Source organism: Chamaea fasciata, unplaced genomic scaffold (genome assembly GCF_029207755.1).
Source record: "Chamaea fasciata isolate MVZ Bird 193981 ecotype frontalis unplaced genomic scaffold, bChaFas1.0.hap1 SCAF_14, whole genome shotgun sequence".
Classification (NCBI taxonomy): domain Eukaryota; kingdom Metazoa; phylum Chordata; class Aves; order Passeriformes; family Sylviidae; genus Chamaea; species Chamaea fasciata.
The window spans coordinates 7,346,438-7,370,431 of NW_027094099.1; the positions used below are offsets into that span (position 1 = coordinate 7,346,438).

Here is a 23,994-nt window from a genome sequence, read left to right on the forward strand (position 1 = left end):
GAGTGGGAAGCGTTGATGCTGTGGCTTCTTTAATGTTGCCACAAGCTATAGTTATTCTGTTTTTTAAAACTTGGTATACCTACAAGAATGTGTTAAAGTAAAACTTGTTCACAGGGCAAGCTAGAGACATTCTTCCTTTACTCCTCACTAGCCAAGGAGCTTGCAGGCTTTCAGATATGAGATCATGATCATTGCTTTAATTTCTTTTTATTTTTTTCCAAATAGGCAATTTGGAAATCAGTGTTGAAAAATGCCAGGTATTGCACACATGAAAAGCAGCTTAATGATGCACCCTTGGTGATGGCCTCCTATACTGGTCAGGAAATGGTTTGTGCCATGGGGAAAGACTCGCTGAAAATGTCAGCTCAGATCTTGTTGACAGGCAAATAAAAGCTTAGGATTTATTAGGGAAGAAGTATACTTACAAAATTAAAACCACCATTATGGAATTGTACAAATTCACACCAAATAAGTGCATGGCATATATTTCTGGTTGTCCTTTTTTCAGGAAGCATGGATAGCAGAACTGAAAAAAGAAGGGTTGCAAGATTGGTATGAGTTTTATGTGAGGAGAAACACTAAGTAGACCAGGGGCTTTCAGCTTTGGAAAAAGAAAGATGGTATAGAGGGAGTTTATAAAACTGTACTTTACAGGAGGTGAATTTTTCCATTCCACTTTAAAAAGGCAATGTTGTTTTATGTGCTACTGAGGAAATTGTCTCAAGATCTGCATATCAAAAGTAGAAATGGATTTTAAGATAGGTAAGTTGAGGAAAGGTCCATCAAGAGGTATTATATTTTCAATATGTATTTTAATGTCAGGATAAAGTGGTCCATGACCACTTATTCATTGGAACCTGGAGGTTGTATCAAAGGAAGTACTGCTCTTAATTGCCACCATTATTATTCCTTAAGCATCTGCTCTTGACCATTACATGGAAAGGATACAAGGGTAGGCAGAGTGTTAATCTGACCCCCAGGCTCTCTGGTGCCTGCTCAGCCCTTGCAGCCACAGAGGATCAAGTGGTAGAAATGCTTTCCCCTCACCCTTGGCAGTGAGTGCTCTTCTATGTTCTAACACGTGTTTTCTCATCTTCCAGAAGTGGATGAATTTCACAGATTAAGCAAGTAAGCAAAACTGAGTGGCCTTTTCAGTCAAGTCATTTGCTCATGACTGACTTTCACCCTTGTCTGAAGGGGACTGCCCTGCATTTCTGTTAAGTGTCTCTGTTTCAAGTGTACTTTTTTCCTTATTCCCTGTGACAAACAGAACATGCTGATTTGGGAATGCAGCCAGCAAAATGTTTGTAGCTCATTGCAGTGTTAGTTTATGGATTTGTAATCATCTCTGTTTCAAGAGTGCATCATTCTTTTTTTCTGTCATGACAGTTTACAATAAATCCAAAAGTCTACAGATAAATGCAATTATTGTTTGAGACCTTGGGCTGCTTTCAGCTGTATCAACTGTAACATAAGCAAACAGAATTTAAGAAGGACATCAGCAAGTTCCTGGCTGAAATTACATACAAACTTGAATTGGAGTCATTGAAGTTAGGGCGTATTAAAATGCAAATGAGGCACTCCAGCTACTCAGTAAGAGGAATGTGGTAAGAAACATAGAACTGGATTCTTTCAGACCTAGATGATTTCTCTGGCAATCAGTGATTTTCCCAGCATAAGGGAGACGGCCTGTTTGGTAACGTGAAAGTACAAGGGCTTTTTGAAGGAAAAGGAATTCCAGAATTTATTATGAACATTACTTATTTTTCAACACAGTTTCTACATTAGGCAGTTATTCTACTAATCATTGTTTCTATTAAGTTTGTTTTGGGACAAATATTTAGCATATTAATGAGAAGTCTGAAGTGGTTAACATCTGGCAAATTATTGGCTAATAAAACCATGTCTCAGGTGGGAAGTGTAATATAACTTTGGTAGGGTCGTTGAGCTTGTCTGAAATAAATTGTAATTCTGTTCTGTTGGAAAAGTAATTATGGTTGGATTATTTGTGTTGTGGTCACCTTTTGTCATTAGAGGTTGAGGCATCCAAGGTCCGTTCTTGCAGACTGGTTTTGGACAGGCGGGATTCATAGCTTCAGCGTAAGACACCCCCAGCCACTGAGTTCTACTCTGGCCAGGTCCTTTGTCTACCTTTACACCTGGCAGCAGAAGGTTTAGGCTTGGGGCTGGGAGAGGCTGATAGGTGGGGCTTGAGGCTCCTGTTCAGCTGTGGTGAGGGCTAAAGCTGAGTGTGGAAGAGCAGGGAAGGCTGCGGTGTGGCTGGCAGCGGCCACTAGGTGTGTGCTGGTGCAAAGGCACAGGGCAGTCGTGAGTTAGTGTTGATGCTGCATTTGCATCAACAGAAGACTTAAGGGTGCTTTTGAAAACTGCTGGGACTGACTTTGGAGCAGGTTGAGACCATGCAGCCTGCATCCAGCCCTGCTCTAGGCTTGTTCTCTAAGAAGTGGCCAGGTACCTGTACAGCCCTGGCCAACTGATTTAATTTAGGGCTGAAAAGCGGCTTCCAGGTTCAACCTGGCTTTATGCCTCTGTGAGATCCTGAACTGGATCAAGTGGACTTCATGGGAGTGAGACCATGATGCCAACATGCTCCAATTGTCTTCCTTTTGGAGAAAAGTAGTTTATCTTATTTTTAATTCTATTTCTTCCCTCTTGCTCTGAAAAGCAAAAAGTTGATTGACTGTATCAAGTCCTTCAGCAGAATGTGTTAATTTGCCGTCATGGTAGACATCTGCAATACCTGGTTTATCGGTTGTTACTTCTGGAAGCAAATTACACATGCAGATTTCACATTTGATAAGAGTTCTACACTTCTGTATTTTAAGCTTTATAGTATTAAATGGTGAAGGTAAAAGTGTACCTGGAATTTTTACTATGAGAGGTTTTTTTCCAAAATTTCTTTGAAGTCTTAAGATTTGGCAAAAAAGCTTTCATAAATAGATGCAAGAGTTTTATGTTTTTATACTGTTACGAAGGTAACTGACTAGATGTCAGGAATGTCTTGTTGAAATAGTACCTAATTAAATATTTGGTACTGTTTTCTAAATTTTTTGTGGTGAATATTGGCAGATTTAACACATTTTAAATCTGGATTGGGTTTTGACTTTCCATAAAATGTAATATATCTGCTTTTTATATGATAGGTTGTTTGCCACATGCATACATCAAACCAAAGGAACTTGAAGTCCTGATGAATAAAATCAATGCGTTAATAACTTTTGACATGTGTTCCGTTTATGTTGTTCTGAAGTATGCTTTGGTTATATTAGACTACTTGCCTTCTTGTGAACTGTGTAAAAAAAAAAAGCCTATCTTAAATTGCATTGTTAATGAACCATTAAGGACAAGTTCTCAAAGCAGCACACATTGGATAGACTAATATATCAATGTTGTCGTAAAAATACTGTAAACTAAATATGAACTTTTAAGGAAGCAGTAAGATTTTGATGCCATATAAAATGTGTAAGCTATAAATGGAGAAACAGATGATGCTTTTTCTCTGGTCTTTAGATAAGCAGTTGTCTGAAAATATCTTTGGAAGTGAGAGAGAATTAGTGGAAATAACTTCAGTGTCATTTCTAAACGGTGTCTGTTAAGCAGATGGTAAAACTGCTGAGGCATGTTGTGCTGACACCTTGCTGTTGAAACACCCAGCAGGGCTGAAGGTCCTGCAGAAACACATGTTGTGTAATAACCCTTGATCTAACAGTATGTATTCTCCCTATTTTGAAAATGCTGATAGGTTCTTATATCTCTCTGTCAGAGATGCCAACTCTAAAGTAATGCCTACGTCGCCTACGTGTAATAAAAAAAAATCTCCTTAAAATCCACAGGTCCCCCTTAAAAATACAGGGGACTGGGACTGTAATGAATTCCATGCAACCAACTGTTGATTGCATTGCAAGATAGAGAAAACATTACATGTAGAATCTGTGAATTTGTTACAATCTCAATGTCATAATTGAATCTTGGGTTTTTTTTGAAACTGTTACTTTTCCGTGATGAATAGGATATGCTGGCAGTATTTTATGGAAGAAAAAAAACCCTCACTTTTTTCGATTTAGAGTTTAAGAGAACCAAATGATACACTCATTGCAGCATGAAAAGAAAAATACTTGAATTTGCTAATGTAGCTCAGGAAAGTTTTTTTCATTCTCATCAAGCTTGTAACTGATGTTGATGTTTGGGTGTTTAAGCAAGAAGAATGTTCGTTTTACAAAGCATCTATTGAGCTCTTGTTTTCTTAAGCAGCGATAGTCCAGATCGCTGTTTGTTTTTTCAGTTTGAATTGATACTTATGTTCCCTCCAATAAAAGCTGTATGCTTTCTTGTTTTGCCATACAGCTGTGGATTTCTGTGCAAAGAGCAACCTGTGCACAACTAGCTGCCAGTTTATTCAGGAAAAGACTGGGAATATGCTTGGCATTCTAATAAATGCACTAATACCACCACACATTTGTCACAAAAATTGGTAGAGAAAATACTTGTTATTTCAACACCCTGGTCTTACACAAGAACTGTTTCAAAAGGCTGTGTGGTGAATCCAGCAATTAAGAAATGTATTAAATTCAGTGACCCATTTTCAAACCTGATAAATGTTATGTTCTCACTGCTGCTCTTAAACAGACTCAGACTCTGTGTGACTCAGAGTTGCAGAAAAAAAAGTCCAAAATCTAAAACTTATTAAGCATATATTCATAAAATAGGTGAAAACTAGTTTTAAACAGAATTACTGTCTTTTGGTACTTTCCTTTGAATGCTTTGGCATTGCACTGGAGTTTTTCAAATGAATTGTGTACAGCAGCTGTCTGTCCTCGCCTGTTTTTAATAACTTTCTATAGACTAAACCAGTGAATCAGTAAAATACAAGGCCTCTCTGTTAGTGCAGTATATCATTAATTGCGGTTTATGCCAAGCTGAAAGTTTGAGTTCTCTGGCTGTTAAGAAATTAGAAGTTGACAAGAACAACTGACCCACTTGTGTGCGTTGCTTGCTCTGATGAAACAGAGATCCAAACAGTTTCAGCTTCACTGGCATTTCGTTGCTCATGTGTGCGACGTCTGTTGCGAAGCTGCTTTGGCACCTCTTTGCAGGCAGTTAGTCAGCTTGTCATAGTGGGGCACATTGCTGGAGATCATTCCTGCTATCTGATTTATGTGTTAGTTGTTTGGAGGTCAACAAAAATCTCCACTCAGGGTTTTGCTTTCTAGCTGGAGGAGAAAGTACTGTTTTAAGAGTTGGTTATTGAGGCTAACTCTGCTAAAAATAGCAGGAGAGACAGCAGAATGATAAAGAGAATAACAGGAGCCCATACTCAAATTATGCTGGTAACAAACACAATGTTCTGAGGGTTTCTAAAACAGAGCAAACTTTTGTCCCACATTCCAATAATTTATTTGGAAGGCATGTTCCACTTGAGGATTGCCAAGAACTTTACAAATACTAAGCCTTTTAACGTGTCTAAGGTATGTGCTGTGCCATTTTAAAAAGAGCCTCATAGGGAAAAATGATAACTATTTTTATCCAGAATCCTGTGGTCTGTAATAGCACAGAAAGTTTTCCTTCAGTAGTTCAGGGAAGCCTCCTCAGGTGGGAAACCTGTTGTAGCTTTCTGTCTCAAATGAGTTTGTGGACTAAAAAGGCAGATGTTTTGTATGTTTTAGTTTTTGTCCCCTTCAGATCTGAACATGACATCCATGCCGCAAACTGAATTTGAAGTGACTTATCTCCAAATTTCTAATATTTTATCACCTCTGACATTCCAGTTGCGTTTTTTGCAGGTGTAAAAATTAGAGGCCCATGTGAGAAAATGGATAGAATTAGACTGGAGATTTAATGCTGTAAAACATTTGAATTGAAAATTAAAATAAGTTTTTCAGAAGAAAATTGAAACACATGGTTTTGCCCTGAGGTGAAGGAAATTGATGTCAGCAAGCTGCAGAGCCTTGTGGTGAAAAGTTTTATGGACAGACATTAAAGTTCTTGGGTGATCAGTTTGAATAAACGCAACAACAGATTTAGGGAAGAATAGGCACCAAATCTTTTGTTAGCTGGAAAAATCAGGAAGCCTAGAATTTCAGAGGTTGCATGAGCCACAGAGTTGAAGACTTTTACAGCTCCTTACTCAGTCTGTGCAAAAAAGTGTAGCCTTGTTGTAGTGTTGGAGGTTTTTTTTAAATCCATAAGCTTACACATACCTTCAAAAAATTCCTTGCTGACCTGAGTTTATTCCGCAGGCACTGGTATGTTTTCATGCTAAATGACCCTTATAGTACTTTTTCTGCTTTTGTGGAGGTTCACAAAGGTTTTCAAATCACAAATTAATTTGAAGCAACTTAGCACATGCTTCATAATCCAGCAAGAAGTCAAGTAAAGTACTGTTGGTTGTGATGATTGGTGAATACTGAAATAACTGATGTAGATTACTGAAATTGTAATTTCTCTGGCAAGCAAAAATTCATGATGAAAAGTCAGGTGTGCAGTGATACTGTGTATTGTCAGTCCCCGCCCTGGTCTGACAGCTCTGCGTTCATAGTCTGCTCCCAGCTGGACAGTCCAGACGTCCAAGGCAGGGTGGAATCTTTGGATGGTCGTTGTTAAAATTAAACTTTGCAATGTGTGCAGACAGAAAGTATTTTTTCATAGTTCTAACAGATTTTCATGCCAAGCTTGGGACCACTGGAATTGCTGGAACTTCCAAGGCACTTACCACAGATTACACTTACTTTTGCTTCTTGTGATCTTTGACAGTAGCGGTATGATTTGGAAAAGAAAAAAATGTTTATACATGCCTGTTTTAAACAGCCGCCTAGGTCTATGGCAATTGTTGGGTGCTCCTAGGAGGAAGGTCCTTTAGGACAATGCTGGAGTCTCAGTCCTGATGCTGAACAACTCTCCTGTTTTGTTAACATTATCTGGATGTCTGTATCATTTAGTAAATGGTCTAAATCTCCACCCCCAGCTCCCTCAAATTTTGTTTTGAGAAGGACAGAACTGTCCAAGGCTTTGAGTGTTGGGTCAGTCAGGACTTGCTCTGTACAGAACAAGTTATTGGCTACAATTCAAGAGTGCCATCAGGTTCTAAGAAAACTTTTCTGTGCTATCAGGGTGTGGGGACAGTGTTTTTAAAACATTTTGCAGCCTTCAACTTTCTGTGGTGTTTGTTTTTGTTTTCTGTAGACTCGAGATGATTTTCTTGGACAAGTGGATATTCCTCTTTATCAGTTACCGGTTTGTATTTTTTGTTTTTAAGACTATGAAAGGGAAAAAGTATTTCTATATGCACTCTGTTAGTCATCTAAGGAAGTTAACAGTACTGATAATAAAGTGATTAAATTCTCCTGCTCTGGAGGTTCTTTGTTTTATTTTGTAGATCTTTTTGGTATTTTTCAGTGCTGATATTTATAAAATAACGTAGGTTACCTTGGTTTTCAATACTGGAGTGCTTTTAGCTTTCCATTGTTTTACAGTCTTAAAGATAAGAAGAGATTGTAATTATTGTCATGTCTTAAAATATTTCTTTAAAGTCTGTAAATTTATTTTTACTGTTCCGTATTCACATAAACAGATACCAAAAAGAGGATAAGTGGGAAATAGAGCTAGTGTTGCTTTGATCAATTTTTTTCTGTTTCTTGTATTTCTTTTGCAAAGCAGATAATTAGTTTTAAAGAAATATCACCAAGAACATTGAAATAAATAAGCTTTTTCATTTTCTTCTGAAGTCGCAAAATATTAGCAAATACTAACAGATTTATTAGAAAGTGTCTTAAAAATAGGGCAGCAACCATGGCAAATCCTTTCAAGAGCAAGTGTTTCATTCTGTAATGTGCATAGGCACTGAAAGGTAATTTTTTTCTTGAGCCAGAGTATTGGTCTTACTGCCAAGATTAAAGCTGGTATTGCTGTTATTGTACTTGAACCTGTAATCTAAGTTTTAAAATGTTTTAAGGCCTTTAAAGAAATCAATTGTAAATTTCTGATAGTTTTCTTTGATTTCAAGTGCCTGATAATGATTTTTGTTGAAAAAAAATCTTATTCCAGACAGAAAATCCAAGTATGGAGAGACCATATACATTTAAGGATTTTGTTCTTCATCCAAGAAGGTTAGTAAATAGCTACATGGAAATTCTAATTTATATATCTAAACAGTGCTCTTACATAATAAGTTGTAAATACGTATGCATTTTCTAAGTTTTTCTGTTTCCATCAAAGAAATTTGAGGACCCATTTCTAAGATACTCATGTTCTACTGAAAAGTCAGCATTATTTTAAATACTTACTGTATTCAGAAGTCTGAAGCCTCAATTCCATTGCAGAACTTAATTAATGTAGATTATAAAAAGTCATTTTTTTTGGGACACTTAAGAATAATCCTCTAGCTGTGCTTTTTTGGCTATTTTGTTTTACAAGTGCACAATTAGATAATTTTATTTTCTCTCCTGCAGCCATAAATCAAGAGTTAAAGGCCACCTTAGATTAAAAATGACTTACTTACCTAAAAACAATGGATCTGAAGAGGAAACCACAGAACAGGCTGAAGAATTAGAGGTAGGAAAAAATTTATTTATTGCTGAAAAATGAATGTTAGGCATCACTAAGCTATAAATAGCATTTTAGAAACAAACCAGCTAAAAGTCATTGCTTGTATCTTGCCTGCAATTTAAAGTGTTTAAGTTTCTGTTGTAGGTACTGTTTAATGTTGTTTGACCCCAGACAGACATTAACATCTCTCTGGTTTTAGAATTTCAACTCTCTCCGATCCATAGGGATATTTTGATCTTTCCTACCATATATGTGTAATCTTTTTGAGCACATCCAATGTAGATTAATGGATTTCTTTTCCAGACTTTATTCAGCATACCTTTGCTGTAATTAAACTTTGTTACAGCAGGGTGTGTTCATCTGCCTCATACATTTGCAACATATGTATAAAATGACAATATTTAAGCTTTTAATGTATTCTGTGAATGCTGTTTATTTTCCTGGAATTAACAACTTCTGATACTGATATATTTAAGGCCCTTGAGTTAAAAATAGGATTTCCGCATGCATAATATGCCCTGTCGTTTTTTAGAAATAAACACACTAAAACCAGAGTCAGATTTCCTGGCTTAAGATGTAATGGAACTACACCTTAAAAGGGGAAGTGGCTTGGTAAATTAAGATATGTTTTTCAACTTTTGTAGTATTAAAGGTGGTTATATTCTGTCTTTCAGCCTGGGTGGATTATATTGGACCAACCAGAGGCTGCTAGCCAGCCACAACAGCAGCAGCAGGAATCTCCTCCACTGCCTTCAGGCTGGGAAGAAAGACAAGACATCCTCGGCAGGACCTACTATGTCAATCATGAATTCAGAAGAACACAGTGGAAGAGACCAACTGCACAGTATGTCTTTTAGCCTGAAAATTCAAATCTTATATTAGCTAGTGTAATTCACCCTACTTACATTGAAAGTAAGGAGAAATAAAAAGTGAACAGCTTGAAAATTAGTAGAGACCTTTCCCTCACTTAACTTAGAAGCCCTCATGCATTTGTCACTGGCTAGTGATCATTTTGACTTTACTGTGCTCTGGAAGTATGTGTTCAAATAGAAACTGGTTGCACTTGGAGAGATAACAACTATAGGAATGCAAAGTAAATAATTTTTCAGTGTTCAGCCTGGTCTTTTCTTCCCATCAGGGACTTAGTTAAATTGTTTGCCTTATTTTTTTAGGTTGGGGTTTTTTTTGTTGGTTTTTTTTTTTTTTTTTTTTTTCTTCTTTTTCTTTTTCCCCTGGAATGCTACCTGGTTCTTCAGCTTACACTTCACATTGACATGAATGCTTATTCATTTTAAATAGTTTACATTAATTTATATAGTCCAGACTGTTTCTTTTCCTTCTGCTAAAATGACTGTGATGTATGTGTTTGCTGTTAGCCTGGCTTACTGTTGAAAGATAAACTCTGGCTGCTGTTTGCTGACTTCTCCCACCCTGCCCCACCAGGGACAGTGTGGCTGTTGCAGATCTTGACAGTGTGCAGCTGGAGGCCCAGCACGTGTTCACTCACCGGCGACAGATATCAGAGGATACAGAGAACACAGACAACAGAGATTCCCCCGAGGTAAAACAATAAATCTCAAAATGTTTCTGAAATGCAAGTGATTTTTTAAATCTAGCCTACTCAAAATGCTTGTCTTAACTAATTGTAACTTGGAACTACTTTTTAAAAATGTTTTCCCTCTATTTTCCTTTTAAAGAGCTGGGAAATTATAACTGAAGATGAGGCAACAATGTACAGCAGCCAGAACGTTCAAATACCTCTCTCACAGAGTAGCTGTGATATACAGAGTCATCTTGCAGAAGAACTGAGTAACAGACTTACTACCTCTGGAAGTCCAGCTACTGGCCAGTCAACAGCCTACACTGTAAATTATTTTTCTCATTGTTCTGATAGAATTAGATCCATAAATACTTTACTTAGGAATTACATTTTTAATTTCATCTCAAATGCACAGACTTTAAGAATAATTTTTTTTACTGTAAAATCCCATCTAGGCAAGCATTTTCTTCCTCTCTGCTTTGCTTATATGGATTTCTGCCTGAGGTTAAAACAGATTTAGTGAACTATTTTTCAGTCTGTAAATCTACATCTTAGCCTAGTGTTGTAGAGTGCTGAAAACTACGAATGAAAAAATCATTCTGTATCCTGAAAGCTTATTTCTAAGGGAGTTGTGCTATGTGAGTCCCATTAGAACAAGTTCTAAGATTGACCATTTTTCATTGTGGATATAAAGATAAGGTTTCATGATTGGGTTGTTTAAACCTGCTGCTTCCTTAGCAGCAAAAAAGGGAGCTTGCTCATACAGTTCCACAGCCCTTGTGCCAGCTGTGAAACTTGCCTGACCTCTGTGTGAGTCTGTTCAGCTTGCTAACCCAGCAGAAAACTACTCTCTTTTCCCCAACTCTTCCTTTTTGCCATTTGAGCAACTGAAACAGTGTACTAGATTGTCTGACAAATGCTACAGGAGCAGAGGGAAAACAGCAGGAGTATGTAGCCAGGGTGAAACTCGACTTTTTGGTGGTAGCAAGCAATTAAATAAGCTCAGCTGTCCTCTGCAACCTGAGCTCCACAAACAGCCTTGTAACCTGATCCGTGACGTGAGAAATCCACTGTCCATTGAGGAAAGCCTGTAGAGGTGACCCAGGCCATATAGTTTGTTAGATTTTGGTATTGAAATAATCATTAGTTTTTGTGATGTTAAGAACGCCCTTCCAATTGTAAATTTGGAATTGGCAATGTTTATCTGAGTTTGTACAAATGCATCACTAGTGTTGCTGGAAACAGTCAAGTGAGAGTAACAAGACTTTATTCGATTTCTGCTATTCAGCATGGGTTGGATAGCAAGGAAACTGTTATTTCAGCGTGCTTGGGTGGCCTGAGCAAAGAAAGGGGCAGATGTTCAAATTATTTGCAAGAGACAGCTAGAATGGCAGTCTTGCCTTCCTTCACGTGCATTACACCCCACCCCCTCCACCAAAAAAAAAATTAAAAAGTTAATCATGCTTTTTCTTTGAAATGCTCCAAATAGTGTGTGGATAGGGAAAAATCCTTCTAATAGTTGTGGAAATTCTGGAGCAAAATGGAATACAGGTGCCTAATTGTAGCAAGTGAGATCTAAATGTGGCTTTAGGCAGGAAGATGGACACTTTTGCAAAGTCCAGGGATTGAATTACTCTTCTCAAGTTATTATCTCAGACTGTCAAATCTTTTAATTATTGACCTGATCTAGTCTGGAAAGTTGTGTTGGCTCTGCTCTATCACAGACTTTCCTGACAACACAAAAAGTTCTATACTGTAAACTCAAATATACTGTAACTATCCGTAATTAATGTTTTACGTCCCAATACATCTGTTGCTAGAGTTTTCTGAACTTTCACAAACCTCTGTGATTCTAAGATTATGATAGACTCTGTGAACTTGATGTTTCTAGCTGGTAGAACAGGAGTTTGAAAAATATGATATTCAATCATGTTGCAAAACAAATACAATACTTTGCTCAGGATGGAAACTGTAATAGCTTGAAGTGTGATAACCATTGTTGGCTGTTTGCTGCCATCCTTTAAGCTGCAGTAATAGCTAATGTGTCATTCCTCTCCACTCCTTCAAGAACCATTCCAGCAGAAGAGGTAGTCTGCAAACATACAGACTTGAAGAGCAGCCTGCACATCCAGTGGTAAGTAATTTTTCAAAAAACACAGGCTTTTAGCTGTGTTAGGTGCTGACATTTCAAATGAGATTTGGCCTTCCTTGCCCAGCAGCTGTCCTGACAAAATGGCAATTATGGGTCTAGTTCAGCTGCAAAGCTTTCATGTCTCAGCTTTGTTTAGAGTTAGCTTGATGCGTAGCCTGCAAGAGGAAGTAGTCTTACCCTGATGATATGAATTTTGTTTCTCAAATGGTTTGCCTTATAATTGTTTACTTCTAATTAAAAGCTATACCACATTCCGTTATATTTTCATGGTGACACTGGAAACTGTGATCTCACAGCCAGAAGTACTAGTCTGGATCAGCCTAAACCAGGTATATAAATGAATCCTTTAACCTGAGGAGTTTGAATTTTGTATAATCAAACAAATAAAAATCTGTGACTTCTACTATTCAGGAAGGACTTAAATGTTTCTTACCTATTTTATCCAGTTCAAAAAAGTCTTCAACATTCTGGAACATAGTTTTGTTGTTTTAATTTGCCAGGAAAACCTTTTCACAGTAAGTTTCATAGTTTCCTTAATTGTTTTTCATCTGTTATCACTACTATTTAGTTACTGCCTACTTCATCTGGATTACCCCCAGGCTGGGAAGAACGACAAGATGAAAAAGGAAGGTCATATTATATAGATCACAATTCTAGAACCACTACCTGGATAAAACCAGTTGTACAGGTATTGCCTGTCTTCAATTTACTGATGTTTTTATTCATTGAACCTTTTAAACGTCTTGCATAATAGAAGTGGAGAGATGGCTTTGAAATAGAACACGTGAAAGGCATAAACCGTAAAGTACCACATAAAATATCTGGGAGACTGCACAGAGAATGAGGAACAGTAATGTTTATGGCAAGTCACTCTCCCTTCTGGAGAGTAGTAGCTGAGGAGGTTGGAAGGCTTCTGTAAACCTTCAGCACTATCCATTATCATTAGTCAATGGGGTTGATATTATGAAATCTGTCAGGGACTTGCTTTATGAAACTGCTTTCATGAGTCAAAAATATAGGTTAATAGAAAAAAGGTATTGCTTTACAGGGCTGTGATTTGATAGGATGTTTTTTTGTCATTTACCATAGATTGCTGTGGAAACAAGTCAGGTGTCAGCTGCACAAGGTATTTCTACAGGAAGACAGCCACAAGCAACATCAAGTGATTCATCACAACAGTCTTCTCAGCAGCAGCCTGAAATGGAGCAAGGAATTCTCCCTAAAGGCTGGGAAGTCCGACATGCACCCAATGGGAGACCATTCTTTATTGACCACAATACCAAAACCACAACATGGGTAATGGAAAACTGTTCTCACTAAAATTCTAGTTCCTCTTGAATCAAGTCTTTGCTGCTTTTGGCAAGCTTCCTTATGTTTCTTTAGTGCCAAGACAGCTGTCTCTGTTCAGGAGCAAGGTCAGAGCATGGCGTTTATAAAGCCAAGGTGAGGTGTTCAGTCCCTATACAGGCCATGGAGATGGACTCCATGATCCTTGTGGGTCCCTTCCAACCCAAAATATTCTGTGTGAGTCTGAGTGATATGTAATAAAAATGGCAAGTTATAATACCTGTCACGAGTAGAAGACTGTCGATTTTACTAATTGTATTGGTACTTAAAAGCTTAGCTTGGTAGGAGGAAAACTGGAATCTGCTTCACAGATGTAAAGCCCCTCTTAAATAACATTGCAGAACTGTGGTATCTTATAGGAACTGTTCACAGACATGAGTTTTGTAAACATAATTTGTAAACATAAATCCATTACCTTGAATTTATCACAGAGCACAACACAAATTTCTGTGAATGCTTAGAAAAGCAAGTACCATATGATGAGGGAGCTGTACAGCTGCAGTTCCACAGAGGGGCACTGCACACCACTTGGCAGTCCTATTGGGCTTAAGCGTCTCAAGAGTAAGTCAGTGTTACTGTCAGGTGAAAGGGAAAGAGAAATGCATTAAATTCATTCAAAATGGATATTCTTTTCTCCAAGTAGATGAAAAGAACTCATTTAACACAACCATCTTCATCCTAGCTCCCACAAAAACCCCCAACATATCAACCAAACAAAAACCACCACCAAACCCAAAAAGTATCTGTCAGAAATCATGTGGAAAGAGTAATTTGACTCAATTACAGAAAAATTGAGTTGAATGATGGATTTATATTTATATATATGTAAATAAAGTGAGAGGTTACTAGAAAATGATTGTGAATTACTGGAGGACTGAGAACCCACAAGGGTTCCTCTGGCTGCAGAATATGCAACCATTACCTAATTGGTGCTAGGCATGTTCTTTACAAAGCCATTAATAAAGACAAAAAAAAAAATTAAACCAAAACAAAACAGAAAAAGGATTTTAACGTGCTGCTTGTTTTCTTTTCAAAGGAAGATCCAAGAATGAAAATTTCTGTTTATCCAAGGAGAAAGACTTCCCTAGATCCAGTTGACCTGGGCCCTTTACCAGTAAGTAAACCATTCTGTACTTGTTTTGCAGAAGAAAAAATTTATCTGTTTAAGTTACTATTACTGAAATCTGCACATGAGAAAATGCAGCCTGCTTTTTCCTACAAAAAATACTGTTTTGAATTTCAGTGCTGATAGTACATGGAGGAGGAATGCCCACAACTGCAGATCATGTTGAGTTCTATGCACACTACATGATCAGAAATTTATAATAAAAAATTAATAAAAACATGTAATAAAAATGTTGCCTTTTTACAGCCAGGGTGGGAAGAGAGGACTCACACAGATGGAAGAATATTCTTCATAAACCACAGTATGTACAATGTAGTATTCTTTCCTACTTATAATTTTATTTGTGAACATTATTTAAATTAAGGAGAGTAATTGAAAAATGTCTTGCAGATACGAAGAAAACACAATGGGAAGATCCTCGTCTGCAGAATGTGGCAATAACTGGACCAGTAAGCCTTCCTAATGTAGATTTTCACATTTTTCAGAAATACTGTTAATAGAATCCAAACAAACTCTTGTCATTTATCAGTTAGTCAGTCTAGTAAGTGAAACTTTCAGGTGTTTGAACAAAGCATTTTTATTTCTTTTTAAAGACTGTTTAGAAAGCTTTCTGGTCTTTAAATGCCAGAAAGAAAAAACTGTTCCCATGATAGTAAGAAAGTTTCTTTATGGATTGCGGGGTGGGATTTGAAGTGGGTAAGAAAGTGTATTTATTTTTTGTCCACACTAGCTCAATTCATGAAGTAAATTTGAGAAAAAAGAAGAAGAAGAAAAAAAAAAAAAGAAAAGGGCTCAAAGAGGAATTAAATTAATTTTCAACTGAAAAATAATTATCCAGCTTCAATACTTAATCTGAAGTGCGAAATTACCAGAACTAATTGCAAAGATGGTTTGCATTATAATTATAGCTGGGTTTTAGTGTTCAGCTGATATCTGTGTTTATTAATAGCCTGCGTGTGTAAACAACCTTCCCTGTCCATGGAAAATAGAGGTGTTTGTAGCCAGGTCTCTCATGATACAGCAGGGAAATGGACGTGTTATGGACGTCACCAAAGGCATTTTGGTCACTTTGATCTGGGCCACTCGGGGATGTCAGGCAGTTACATCAGTTAATGGGGAAGTACAGCATGAATTCTGTGCATCTGATCTGAATAGAGGAGTGCTTTTCATTCCTGGTGTTTATAAATTGGAAGTCTCCCCTGGCACCCAGTTAAACATGTATTCCTGTTATCTCACAATTAAAAGGGGTTGTCTGTTTTTCAAAAGACACATGAGACTTTTTTCTTTTTTTTTCCCCCAAAGGCTGTGCCTTACTCCAGGGACTATAAGCGGAAGTATGAATTCTTCAGAAAGAAATTGAAGAAACAGGTTAGTAATTAGTAGGAATCCAGCAGAAGGGTATGAAACTTGGGCCTCTAATAAACAAGGGAAATCTTAGGTTACAGGGAAGGTAAAATTACTCTCGGATCACAAATACATTTGTGAAGCACCACCTTGGTAACAAGTTGCATTTACTCTAACAGCAGGGTTTGTGACTTTATGCACTGATGAGACTGCAAACAATCTAATTTAAAAAGTAGAAATTCTCAAAGGTTAAAATGTCATGAACCTGAAAATGTTTTCTGGCAACAGAAAAGTTTGGAAATTACTGATCAAGCATAGAATCGTTTTTGAAAGTTAGAATATGGAAAGTTCACAGAATTTCTCAGAATATATTTTAGTCTGTCTGTGTAGAAATCTCTGCTATTATCATGATCAGGCTGGTTGACTGCAATAAATTGTTACAGCCTTAAAATCTGAAGTTTATGAATCTTGTTTCCAAACTCCAGTTTGAAGTGGCAGTGCCAGGTATATTTATAACATGTAGCATAAAAGACTGTAAATAGCATCTGGACAGCCAGATAACAATGAGTCTGCACAAGTTCAATCAAATTTTACATCCTTGGGAGATATTTTACATATAATCATAGCCTTTGAGTTTAGGTCCATGCTTCACCTTCTACCTGCCAAGTCTGGATATGCATTTTGAGCTGACAAGTAAATTGCACACAATTATACATGCACCTCGTTTTTTGTGTTCCTAGTCAAACAAGATTGACATTCATTCAAGTGCCAGTATCTTAATCTGAGAAGGGATAGAGAGCTCAGCCACACAATACAGTCGTGGTAGTTTAAGAATTAAATACAACTGTAGATTTTGTCTTAACTTAGAGAACAGGACACCTAGGCTTATAGATTATTGAACTAGAAGGTGAAATAAGTCAGGTAAAATGGTTCCAGATAATGTTATGTGTCAACCGTGAGCTGTTTTTAATCAAGTGTGTAATATGATAAATGTTCAGTGTTAGAAGAGACTCCTTGCTGCATGCAGAACAACTGCTCATGTGCTGTTACTAGTAAGAACTTCTTTAACTGTATTTTCCTAGCATGAAATAGAAGTTAGTATCTGAAATTCTCTTTGCTAGTTGAATGGTAGGTAAATAGGGCCTTTTTTCAATCATATTATGTTATGTTTCCAGGTTATGTACGGAAAGGGTTTCTGTGCCCTCTTTGTCTATTTTCAGAGTTTGCATATTCTGCAAAAGTATAAGATGCTGGGTTTTGTTTCATTATTCTTTGTTTTCATGTTCTCTTTTTTAGAGTGATATTCCAAATAGGTTTGAAATGAAAATTCATCGCACAACAATCCTTGAAGATTCTTACAGAAGAATTATAGCTGTAAAGAGAGCAGATTTCCTTAAAGCAAGACTTTGGATTGAATTTGATGGTGAAAAAGGTTTAGACTATGGAGGAGTGGCCAGAGAATGGTTCTTCCTTCTCTCTAAAGAAATGTTTAATCCTTATTATGGATTGTTTGAATATTCAGCTACGTAAGTAATACCACTCTGGAAGGCGTGAAAGCTTAGGAAAAGAAATTGTATTTCTCATACCTCCTTTAAAAATGGGGTTCCTGCTGCCCTTGTAAATGTATGGGAAGGTTTAGTTGATAATAACTGTGATATTCTGTGCAGAATTGCTTGACAGAGGAGTAATGTGGCGACAGTACTTGTGGGGGTTTTTTTACAGCAGTCTAACATAAGCCGTGGCATTTTTGCATGGACAAACATGTGCTTGCAACCATCTCCTGCACACAGAAGAGGCAGTATGTAACCAGTAATGCAGAGAATATTATTCTACTTTAAAATGAATGGGAGTGAATCCCTTCTCTTTGGTGTATCTCTAACTTACTAAGGTAATTCATGGTGGTTGTTTCTGAAATACTAATAGACTTCTATTGCATTTTGTTTAATATTAGATATCATCATGAAAAGCAATAACTGATTTAATAAGTGATGTCTTTCAGATCTTCAAATGTGAGACTGTTCCAATAGTACAACATTTTGTTTTTTTTTCTCTTCCCTGCTCCCTCCTTTACCTTCAGAGATAACTATACACTGCAGATCAATCCAAACTCTGGACTTTGCAATGAGGATCATCTCTCTTATTTCAAGTTTATAGGTCGTGTGGCTGGAATGGCTGTTTACCATGGCAAACTTTTGGATGGTTAGTATTTATTTTATGTAATGTGATATTCAGATTAGTATTGCACTTGTTTTGAGTCCTAAGTTACATCTGTTAAATTTATTTTTCTTCTTTAAAGCCTTTTTTATTCGTCCTTTTTACAAGATGATGCTCCAAAAACCAATAACACTACATGATATGGAGTCTGTGGTATGTAACTTGCTTTATCATGTGGATAATTTTCATGTTAGTTTATAATTTTTATGTATATGTGTATATCTTCAATGACATTTTGAAGGTTGAAAATGCATGATTCAAAGATATCTTAGGCTACGTCTTTTATGAGTCTGCAAGTTGTATAGGAATTAAAACTTCTAATGAAAATCAAAGACCTAGACTCAGGGTCAAATCAGTTAAGCTGTATTGGAAACTTGAACCTAACCTTTCTATGATGTTTTCTTGAATTGTTTTAGACACTGAGGTTTTATAAAATTGAATATAAGTACTCTTAGGATTCCTATCTTAGTTTTTTCCTTTGATTATAAAAATAATTTCAGGGACTGAAAATATTTAAGTGATACAGTGTAACATTTTTAGAGAAAAAACATGTCCCTTAGACTTTTCTTGTTTAGTTGGTTCCCTGATAATGGCTTTTATCTAGAATACTCAGGGATAAAGTTATTTTTATTCTATTTTTTTAATCTGTTACTCTTTTTGCTGCCCTTTAAGATTGCAGCATGTGGTTGCTATCTGTTTCTGAGTAATAAATTTATAGATGTGTCCTGATTTTTTTTGTCTTGATTTGGTTTTTGTTTGGTACTCTAGAATGATGGAATGGTTTGGGTTGCAAGGCAGGGACACCTTCCACTAGACTGGGTTGCTCCAAGCCCTGTCCAACCAGGCTTTGAACACTTCCAGGGATGGGGCAGCCACAGCTTTTCTGGGCACCCTGTGCCAGTGCTTCACCACCCTCACGGGGAAGAATTTCTTAATATCCAAGCTAAATCTGCCCTCCTCATCCTATCACAAGGTCCCTCACCATCTGTTCTGTAGCTCCTGTGTTGATACTGGAAGGTAAAGGTCTCCTGGAGCCTTCTCTTCTCCAGGTTGAACACCCCCAGCTCTCCCAGTCTGTCTCCAGAGCAGAGGTGCTCCAGCCCTTGTAGCATCTTGGTGGCCTCCTCTGGACTCACTGCAGCAGCTCCATGTCCTTATGCTGGGGGCCCCAGAGCTGGGCACTGCTGAGCAGGGGAACAGAATCACCTTCCTCTAACTTCTGGTCACACTGCTTTGGATGGAGCCAGGATGTGGTTGGCTTTATCTTAATTTTCATTTCCTAAGGTTTTTATAGTAATGCCTGACAATAAAAAGAAGATAAACAGAGGATGAGAGACAAGAGTAGAGTCCAAAATATATTACTTCAGATAGTGCTATACCAACTTACCACCATTTTTCTATGTGAGACATTTACATAGATTGCTGAGCAATCGGGTTTCAAAGGTCTTCAGAGCTTTGTACAACTGCAGTGTCTGTATCCAGTATAGGATTACCCTAGGCAGAAGTGTTCACTGGGCTGTCATGGAACCTCTTGCAGTTTATAATGTGGCTACTTTATTTAGTGTTTACTATTTTGTAATTCTCTCTTAGGATAGTGAATATTACAATTCTCTGAGGTGGATTCTTGAAAATGATCCAACAGAACTGGACCTCAGATTCATAGTTGATGAAGAACTTTTTGGTCAGGTTAGTATGTTCATGTAATGTAGATTAGACAAAACATGAGAGAAAATACTTGACCTGTGAAATTAGGGGATTTTATCTGTATGGTGTTAAGAAAACCCCTTCACTCAGTCAGCTCTTTCCACTCATGCAGTGCTTTCAACCTGGTATGATAAAGGACTAGAAAATAAGCAGAGCTTTAAAAAATTGCTTGTGCTTTTTTGTTGACTACTGCTTGCATTGAAATGTAGCTGTTGCTGTGAAGGCAACCAAGACTAAGATACCATAGTACGTTATTAGGTCTGGAGTAGAGGTTGGGTTTATGTGATTGGCTGGAAAGGATGAGCTCCTTTGGAAACTGACAGAATTGTTGGGAGATAACATGTTTCCTTTCTCTTAAGATGTACTAGAAACCTATAGAATAAACAAGTTTGTTATTGCATACAAAGCTATTTAACATAAGCCATGTAGAAATACTGCAAGTCTTGAATAAAACTTCCAAATTACAGTTGCCAGCTAGATCTAAGGATAATAACCTTTGAGGTCTTGTATAACAATAGTGATCCTAAAAAGAAGCAATGAAAATGTACATCCTTGATAACTGAAAATGAGATATTTGTCTTCTGAGGTTCTAGTAGTCACTTTGTAAGAGAGATGTTTATTGCTTCACTTACTGGAATCATTGCTGAAGTGGTTTCTGTAATTGTTTTTCCTTGAGGTTTGGAATGAGGGCTGGGTCATGGAATACGCAGTTAGAGAAGTGTGCCTTACTCTAAACCTCTGAGCAGTCTTGGGTGGTGTGTTGTAGCAGGTCAGAAAAAAAGGTGGTTTCCCATTTCACCCCTCAACAATATATTCTTCTTAAAATGTACACCATTCTATTTATTGGGTTACCTGTGTGACTGGATTTATTTTTCATAGTTCTCAAATTCTGCAATCTTCAAAAGTTGCATGTATTACCTAATATTAACATAGGAATGCTGTTAAATATTCACCTTGTTTAAGACCTGTTCTGTGCATTGCATTTAGACCCATCAACATGAACTGAAAAGTGGTGGATCAGAAATTGTTGTCACCAACAAGAACAAGAGAGACTACATTCAGTGAGTAGCAGCTGCTGTGTGCAATGTATCTCACTGGGTTGCCCTCTAGTACAGGGCCTCTATGTTAGCTTTATTTACAAAAGGAAGTTGTTGCTTTCTATATAAATCACTTTTATTTTAAATGTGGTTTTGTTTGTTTTTTTTTTTCTTTTCAGTCTTGTAATTCAGTGGAGATTTGTGAGCCGAGTACAGAAACAAATGACAGCCTTTAAAGAGGTATAGTTTTAATTACAAAATAAATTCTTCTAAGAGTTTGTTGCATCTGATATAAAGGTTTTTTGAACACTCTGAAAACCCTCTAATAGTTTTGTTAAAAGCATAAAAAAAGGCAGGGTACTGTTTGTAGTGTCAACTTTGAATTATATCAGAGCTAAAAATATTTTGGTATGTTTTTACTGAGGTGTTTAATTCACCTTGAAAAATTTGCTTATTTCTCAGTCCTGACTGACAGCTTTAGCTGTGGAGCAAGCTATTTAATGACCACTGCAGAAATTAAACTTAATTTAATTAAATTAGTTTGATTTAAACTAGGCAATTTACCATTTTTTGTACAAATTGTATTACATAGATGATATTCAGATTTCCATACTCATCACTCAGTGTTGCACAGAAAAGTTGTGAGAAATCCATTAAAAGTACTGTAACAAAACTGGGGACTACTTGTGTCCAAACATCTGTATTTGATATATTACTTTGGTTGTGTTTGCTAAAGCCCCTAAATGTCCTTCTCTGTGACTAAAAATGCTAAAATAATGTTGCCTTGATTTTTACAAATTTCCCTCATCTTTTTTAGGGCTTTTTTGAACTAATACCACAGGATCTGATTAAAATTTTTGATGAAAATGAGCTAGAGGTAGGTGTATCATGGAAAAGAAAACAAATTATGTTGAAACTTTAGTTTACTGACTCTAACTTTGGTGTTGTTTGTTTTTCTTTATCTGTGTAGTTATTAATGTGTGGATTGGGAGATGTGGACGTGGCTGATTGGAAACTACACACAAAATACAAAAATGGCTACAACATAAACCATCAAGTAATACAGTGGTTCTGGAAGGTATGATGAAGTTCTAAAATTTTCTTATTGAAAATGTTTTCAAAAGCTGCTGCCTTTCTGCTAGTTTATAGTTTCATTCATTAGAAGGTTAGGTAAATATTATTTGACCATTAAAATTCCTGAGAAAGTAAGAAAACTAACTATGAGATGCATGTTAAGAATGTAAATGTAATACTGATGCTTGCCTTTTAAAAAAGATCCCTGTCTCTCTGGGGTTAAAAATATTTGTGTAGGTTTTCCTGGCATGGTTACACTAAAGAGGTGGTAAACTCTTCTGTTTAATAAATTACAAGAATTTGGCTTCTAGTTCATAACATCAAGAAACTTCAAAGAAAGTAGGGGGCCAAATCTTCAAGGGAAGCATTTTAACAGCCTGCTAAGCCAGTAACCATACTCTCGTTACAGTGCCATTCAAAATTGTTGACTTCATAGCTTTAAGCAATAGGTAGAGAAGTAGGCTGTGTGTCACTTAAAAAATGCATATATATATATATATATCTCATAGATAATGATTTAGAGGTAGATACTATGTTGCATAAGTCTACTAGCTTAAAACTTGAATTTAAAAATAAATCTTTAATTGTGATCATTATCATACATAGGCAGTCTTAATGATGGACTCTGAAAAGAGAATAAGATTACTTCAGTTTGTTACTGGCACATCACGTGTTCCCATGAATGGGTTTGCTGAGCTGTATGGTGAGTACTTCAGATTATCTTCACAATTAAGTAACAAAGAACCCGATACCAGCATTGTCCTGATCTTTGACTTCAGACATTGTCAAATTATTTTTCAAATTTTGTTTTAAAATTTAGTAAGTACTGGCAGTTACATGAAACAAAGTTAGAGAAGAGTCACTTATATCACGTTTCCCATGTTCTATAAATACTTTGTTTTAATTCTAGTTTTGGAAGTTTTTAAATGTATAGGAGTTCTCAAATGAATGTGGATTTTTAAAGTTCTCAAGAGCTGCAAAAATCCCTGTTTAACACATGATTGAGCTTGAAGAAAATTCCCAGTTATCCAAGATCTGATTACAAAGACATGCTGGCATCAGCAGTTAACTTCAGTTCCACAACTGCTTTTATCTGCTCATAAGCCACGGTTGTACAGATGCAGTTGTTTGTAAGGATATACTCCAAAGGGGACCACTGAAATGACACGAGTTAAACATAAAGTACTGAAGCTACAACACTGAGACTGAAACAAGCAGAGGACAGCAGGGAGCAAATTTCAATAGCAAAGCCAGAAAAGCCACTGAGGGCAAGCAGATAGAGCAGCCCACAATGGGTGGGGACGCTTGGCTTAGGGAAAGTCTGTTCTCAGCTGCCATCAGCTATTATGTTTTCTGCTAGACTACTTTATTAAGGCTAAAAGTGCTTGAGATGCTGTGCAAATGACTGAATAGCCTAACTTGCCTCTTTGATTAAACATTTCCTTTTTTATAAACAAGACATTAATTTGTTTATAAAACAAAAGGATTGTGAACAAAACCACCTATCATGTGTTCCCATTTCTCCATGTCTTAATTTTCATCGTAAATACTTGGTTTATTTTTTTTTTCTGTTGTTCCATCAGTAAATGAATTGTGAGTTCCAGTGGGAAGAACAGTGTGCTCAGCAGGCTTAGCCATGTGTCTGCTGCTGCACCCGAGCCTTGCTGGTACAGTACGTGCCCATCACAGGGGAGCCCAGTCGGAATTCTGCTTCCTCAGGAGCTTTGCTTATTTGTCTAAGAACACGACTAGAGACAGAACTAAGAATTGATACAGGGAGGGAAGTTCTTGGCTTCCTTCTGCCCAGGGGTTAGAATATGCTTGGGCAGCCTTCTGTTGTTGTATTTACTCACTCATTAATGAAAAATTCAACTAGCAGTTGTCTTGCACAGTG

The 23,994-nt window shown here is 36.9% G+C and overlaps 1 protein-coding gene across 2 annotated transcripts in view; it reads left to right on the top strand.

Annotated features, from left to right (window-relative positions):
- NEDD4 (NEDD4 E3 ubiquitin protein ligase) overlaps positions 1–23,994 on the top strand; it is a 49,427-nt gene that overhangs the window by 22,498 nt on the left and 2,935 nt on the right. For both annotated transcript variants that reach the window (XM_066195996.1, XM_066195995.1), the window contains 22 exons: positions 7,201–7,251; positions 8,062–8,123; positions 8,466–8,568; positions 9,237–9,406; positions 10,006–10,123; positions 10,260–10,427; positions 12,171–12,236; positions 12,823–12,942; positions 13,344–13,550; positions 14,638–14,715; positions 14,974–15,028; positions 15,118–15,176; positions 16,030–16,095; positions 17,368–17,597; positions 18,149–18,270; positions 18,368–18,438; positions 19,876–19,971; positions 20,977–21,050; positions 21,206–21,266; positions 21,844–21,903; positions 21,997–22,104; positions 22,707–22,803. In XM_066195996.1, coding sequence (XP_066052093.1) covers positions 7,201–7,251; positions 8,062–8,123; positions 8,466–8,568; positions 9,237–9,406; positions 10,006–10,123; positions 10,260–10,427; positions 12,171–12,236; positions 12,823–12,942; positions 13,344–13,550; positions 14,638–14,715; positions 14,974–15,028; positions 15,118–15,176; positions 16,030–16,095; positions 17,368–17,597; positions 18,149–18,270; positions 18,368–18,438; positions 19,876–19,971; positions 20,977–21,050; positions 21,206–21,266; positions 21,844–21,903; positions 21,997–22,104; positions 22,707–22,803 — 2,242 coding nt within the window. The remainder of the gene's footprint in view (positions 1–7,200; positions 7,252–8,061; positions 8,124–8,465; positions 8,569–9,236; positions 9,407–10,005; positions 10,124–10,259; positions 10,428–12,170; positions 12,237–12,822; positions 12,943–13,343; positions 13,551–14,637; positions 14,716–14,973; positions 15,029–15,117; positions 15,177–16,029; positions 16,096–17,367; positions 17,598–18,148; positions 18,271–18,367; positions 18,439–19,875; positions 19,972–20,976; positions 21,051–21,205; positions 21,267–21,843; positions 21,904–21,996; positions 22,105–22,706; positions 22,804–23,994) is intronic.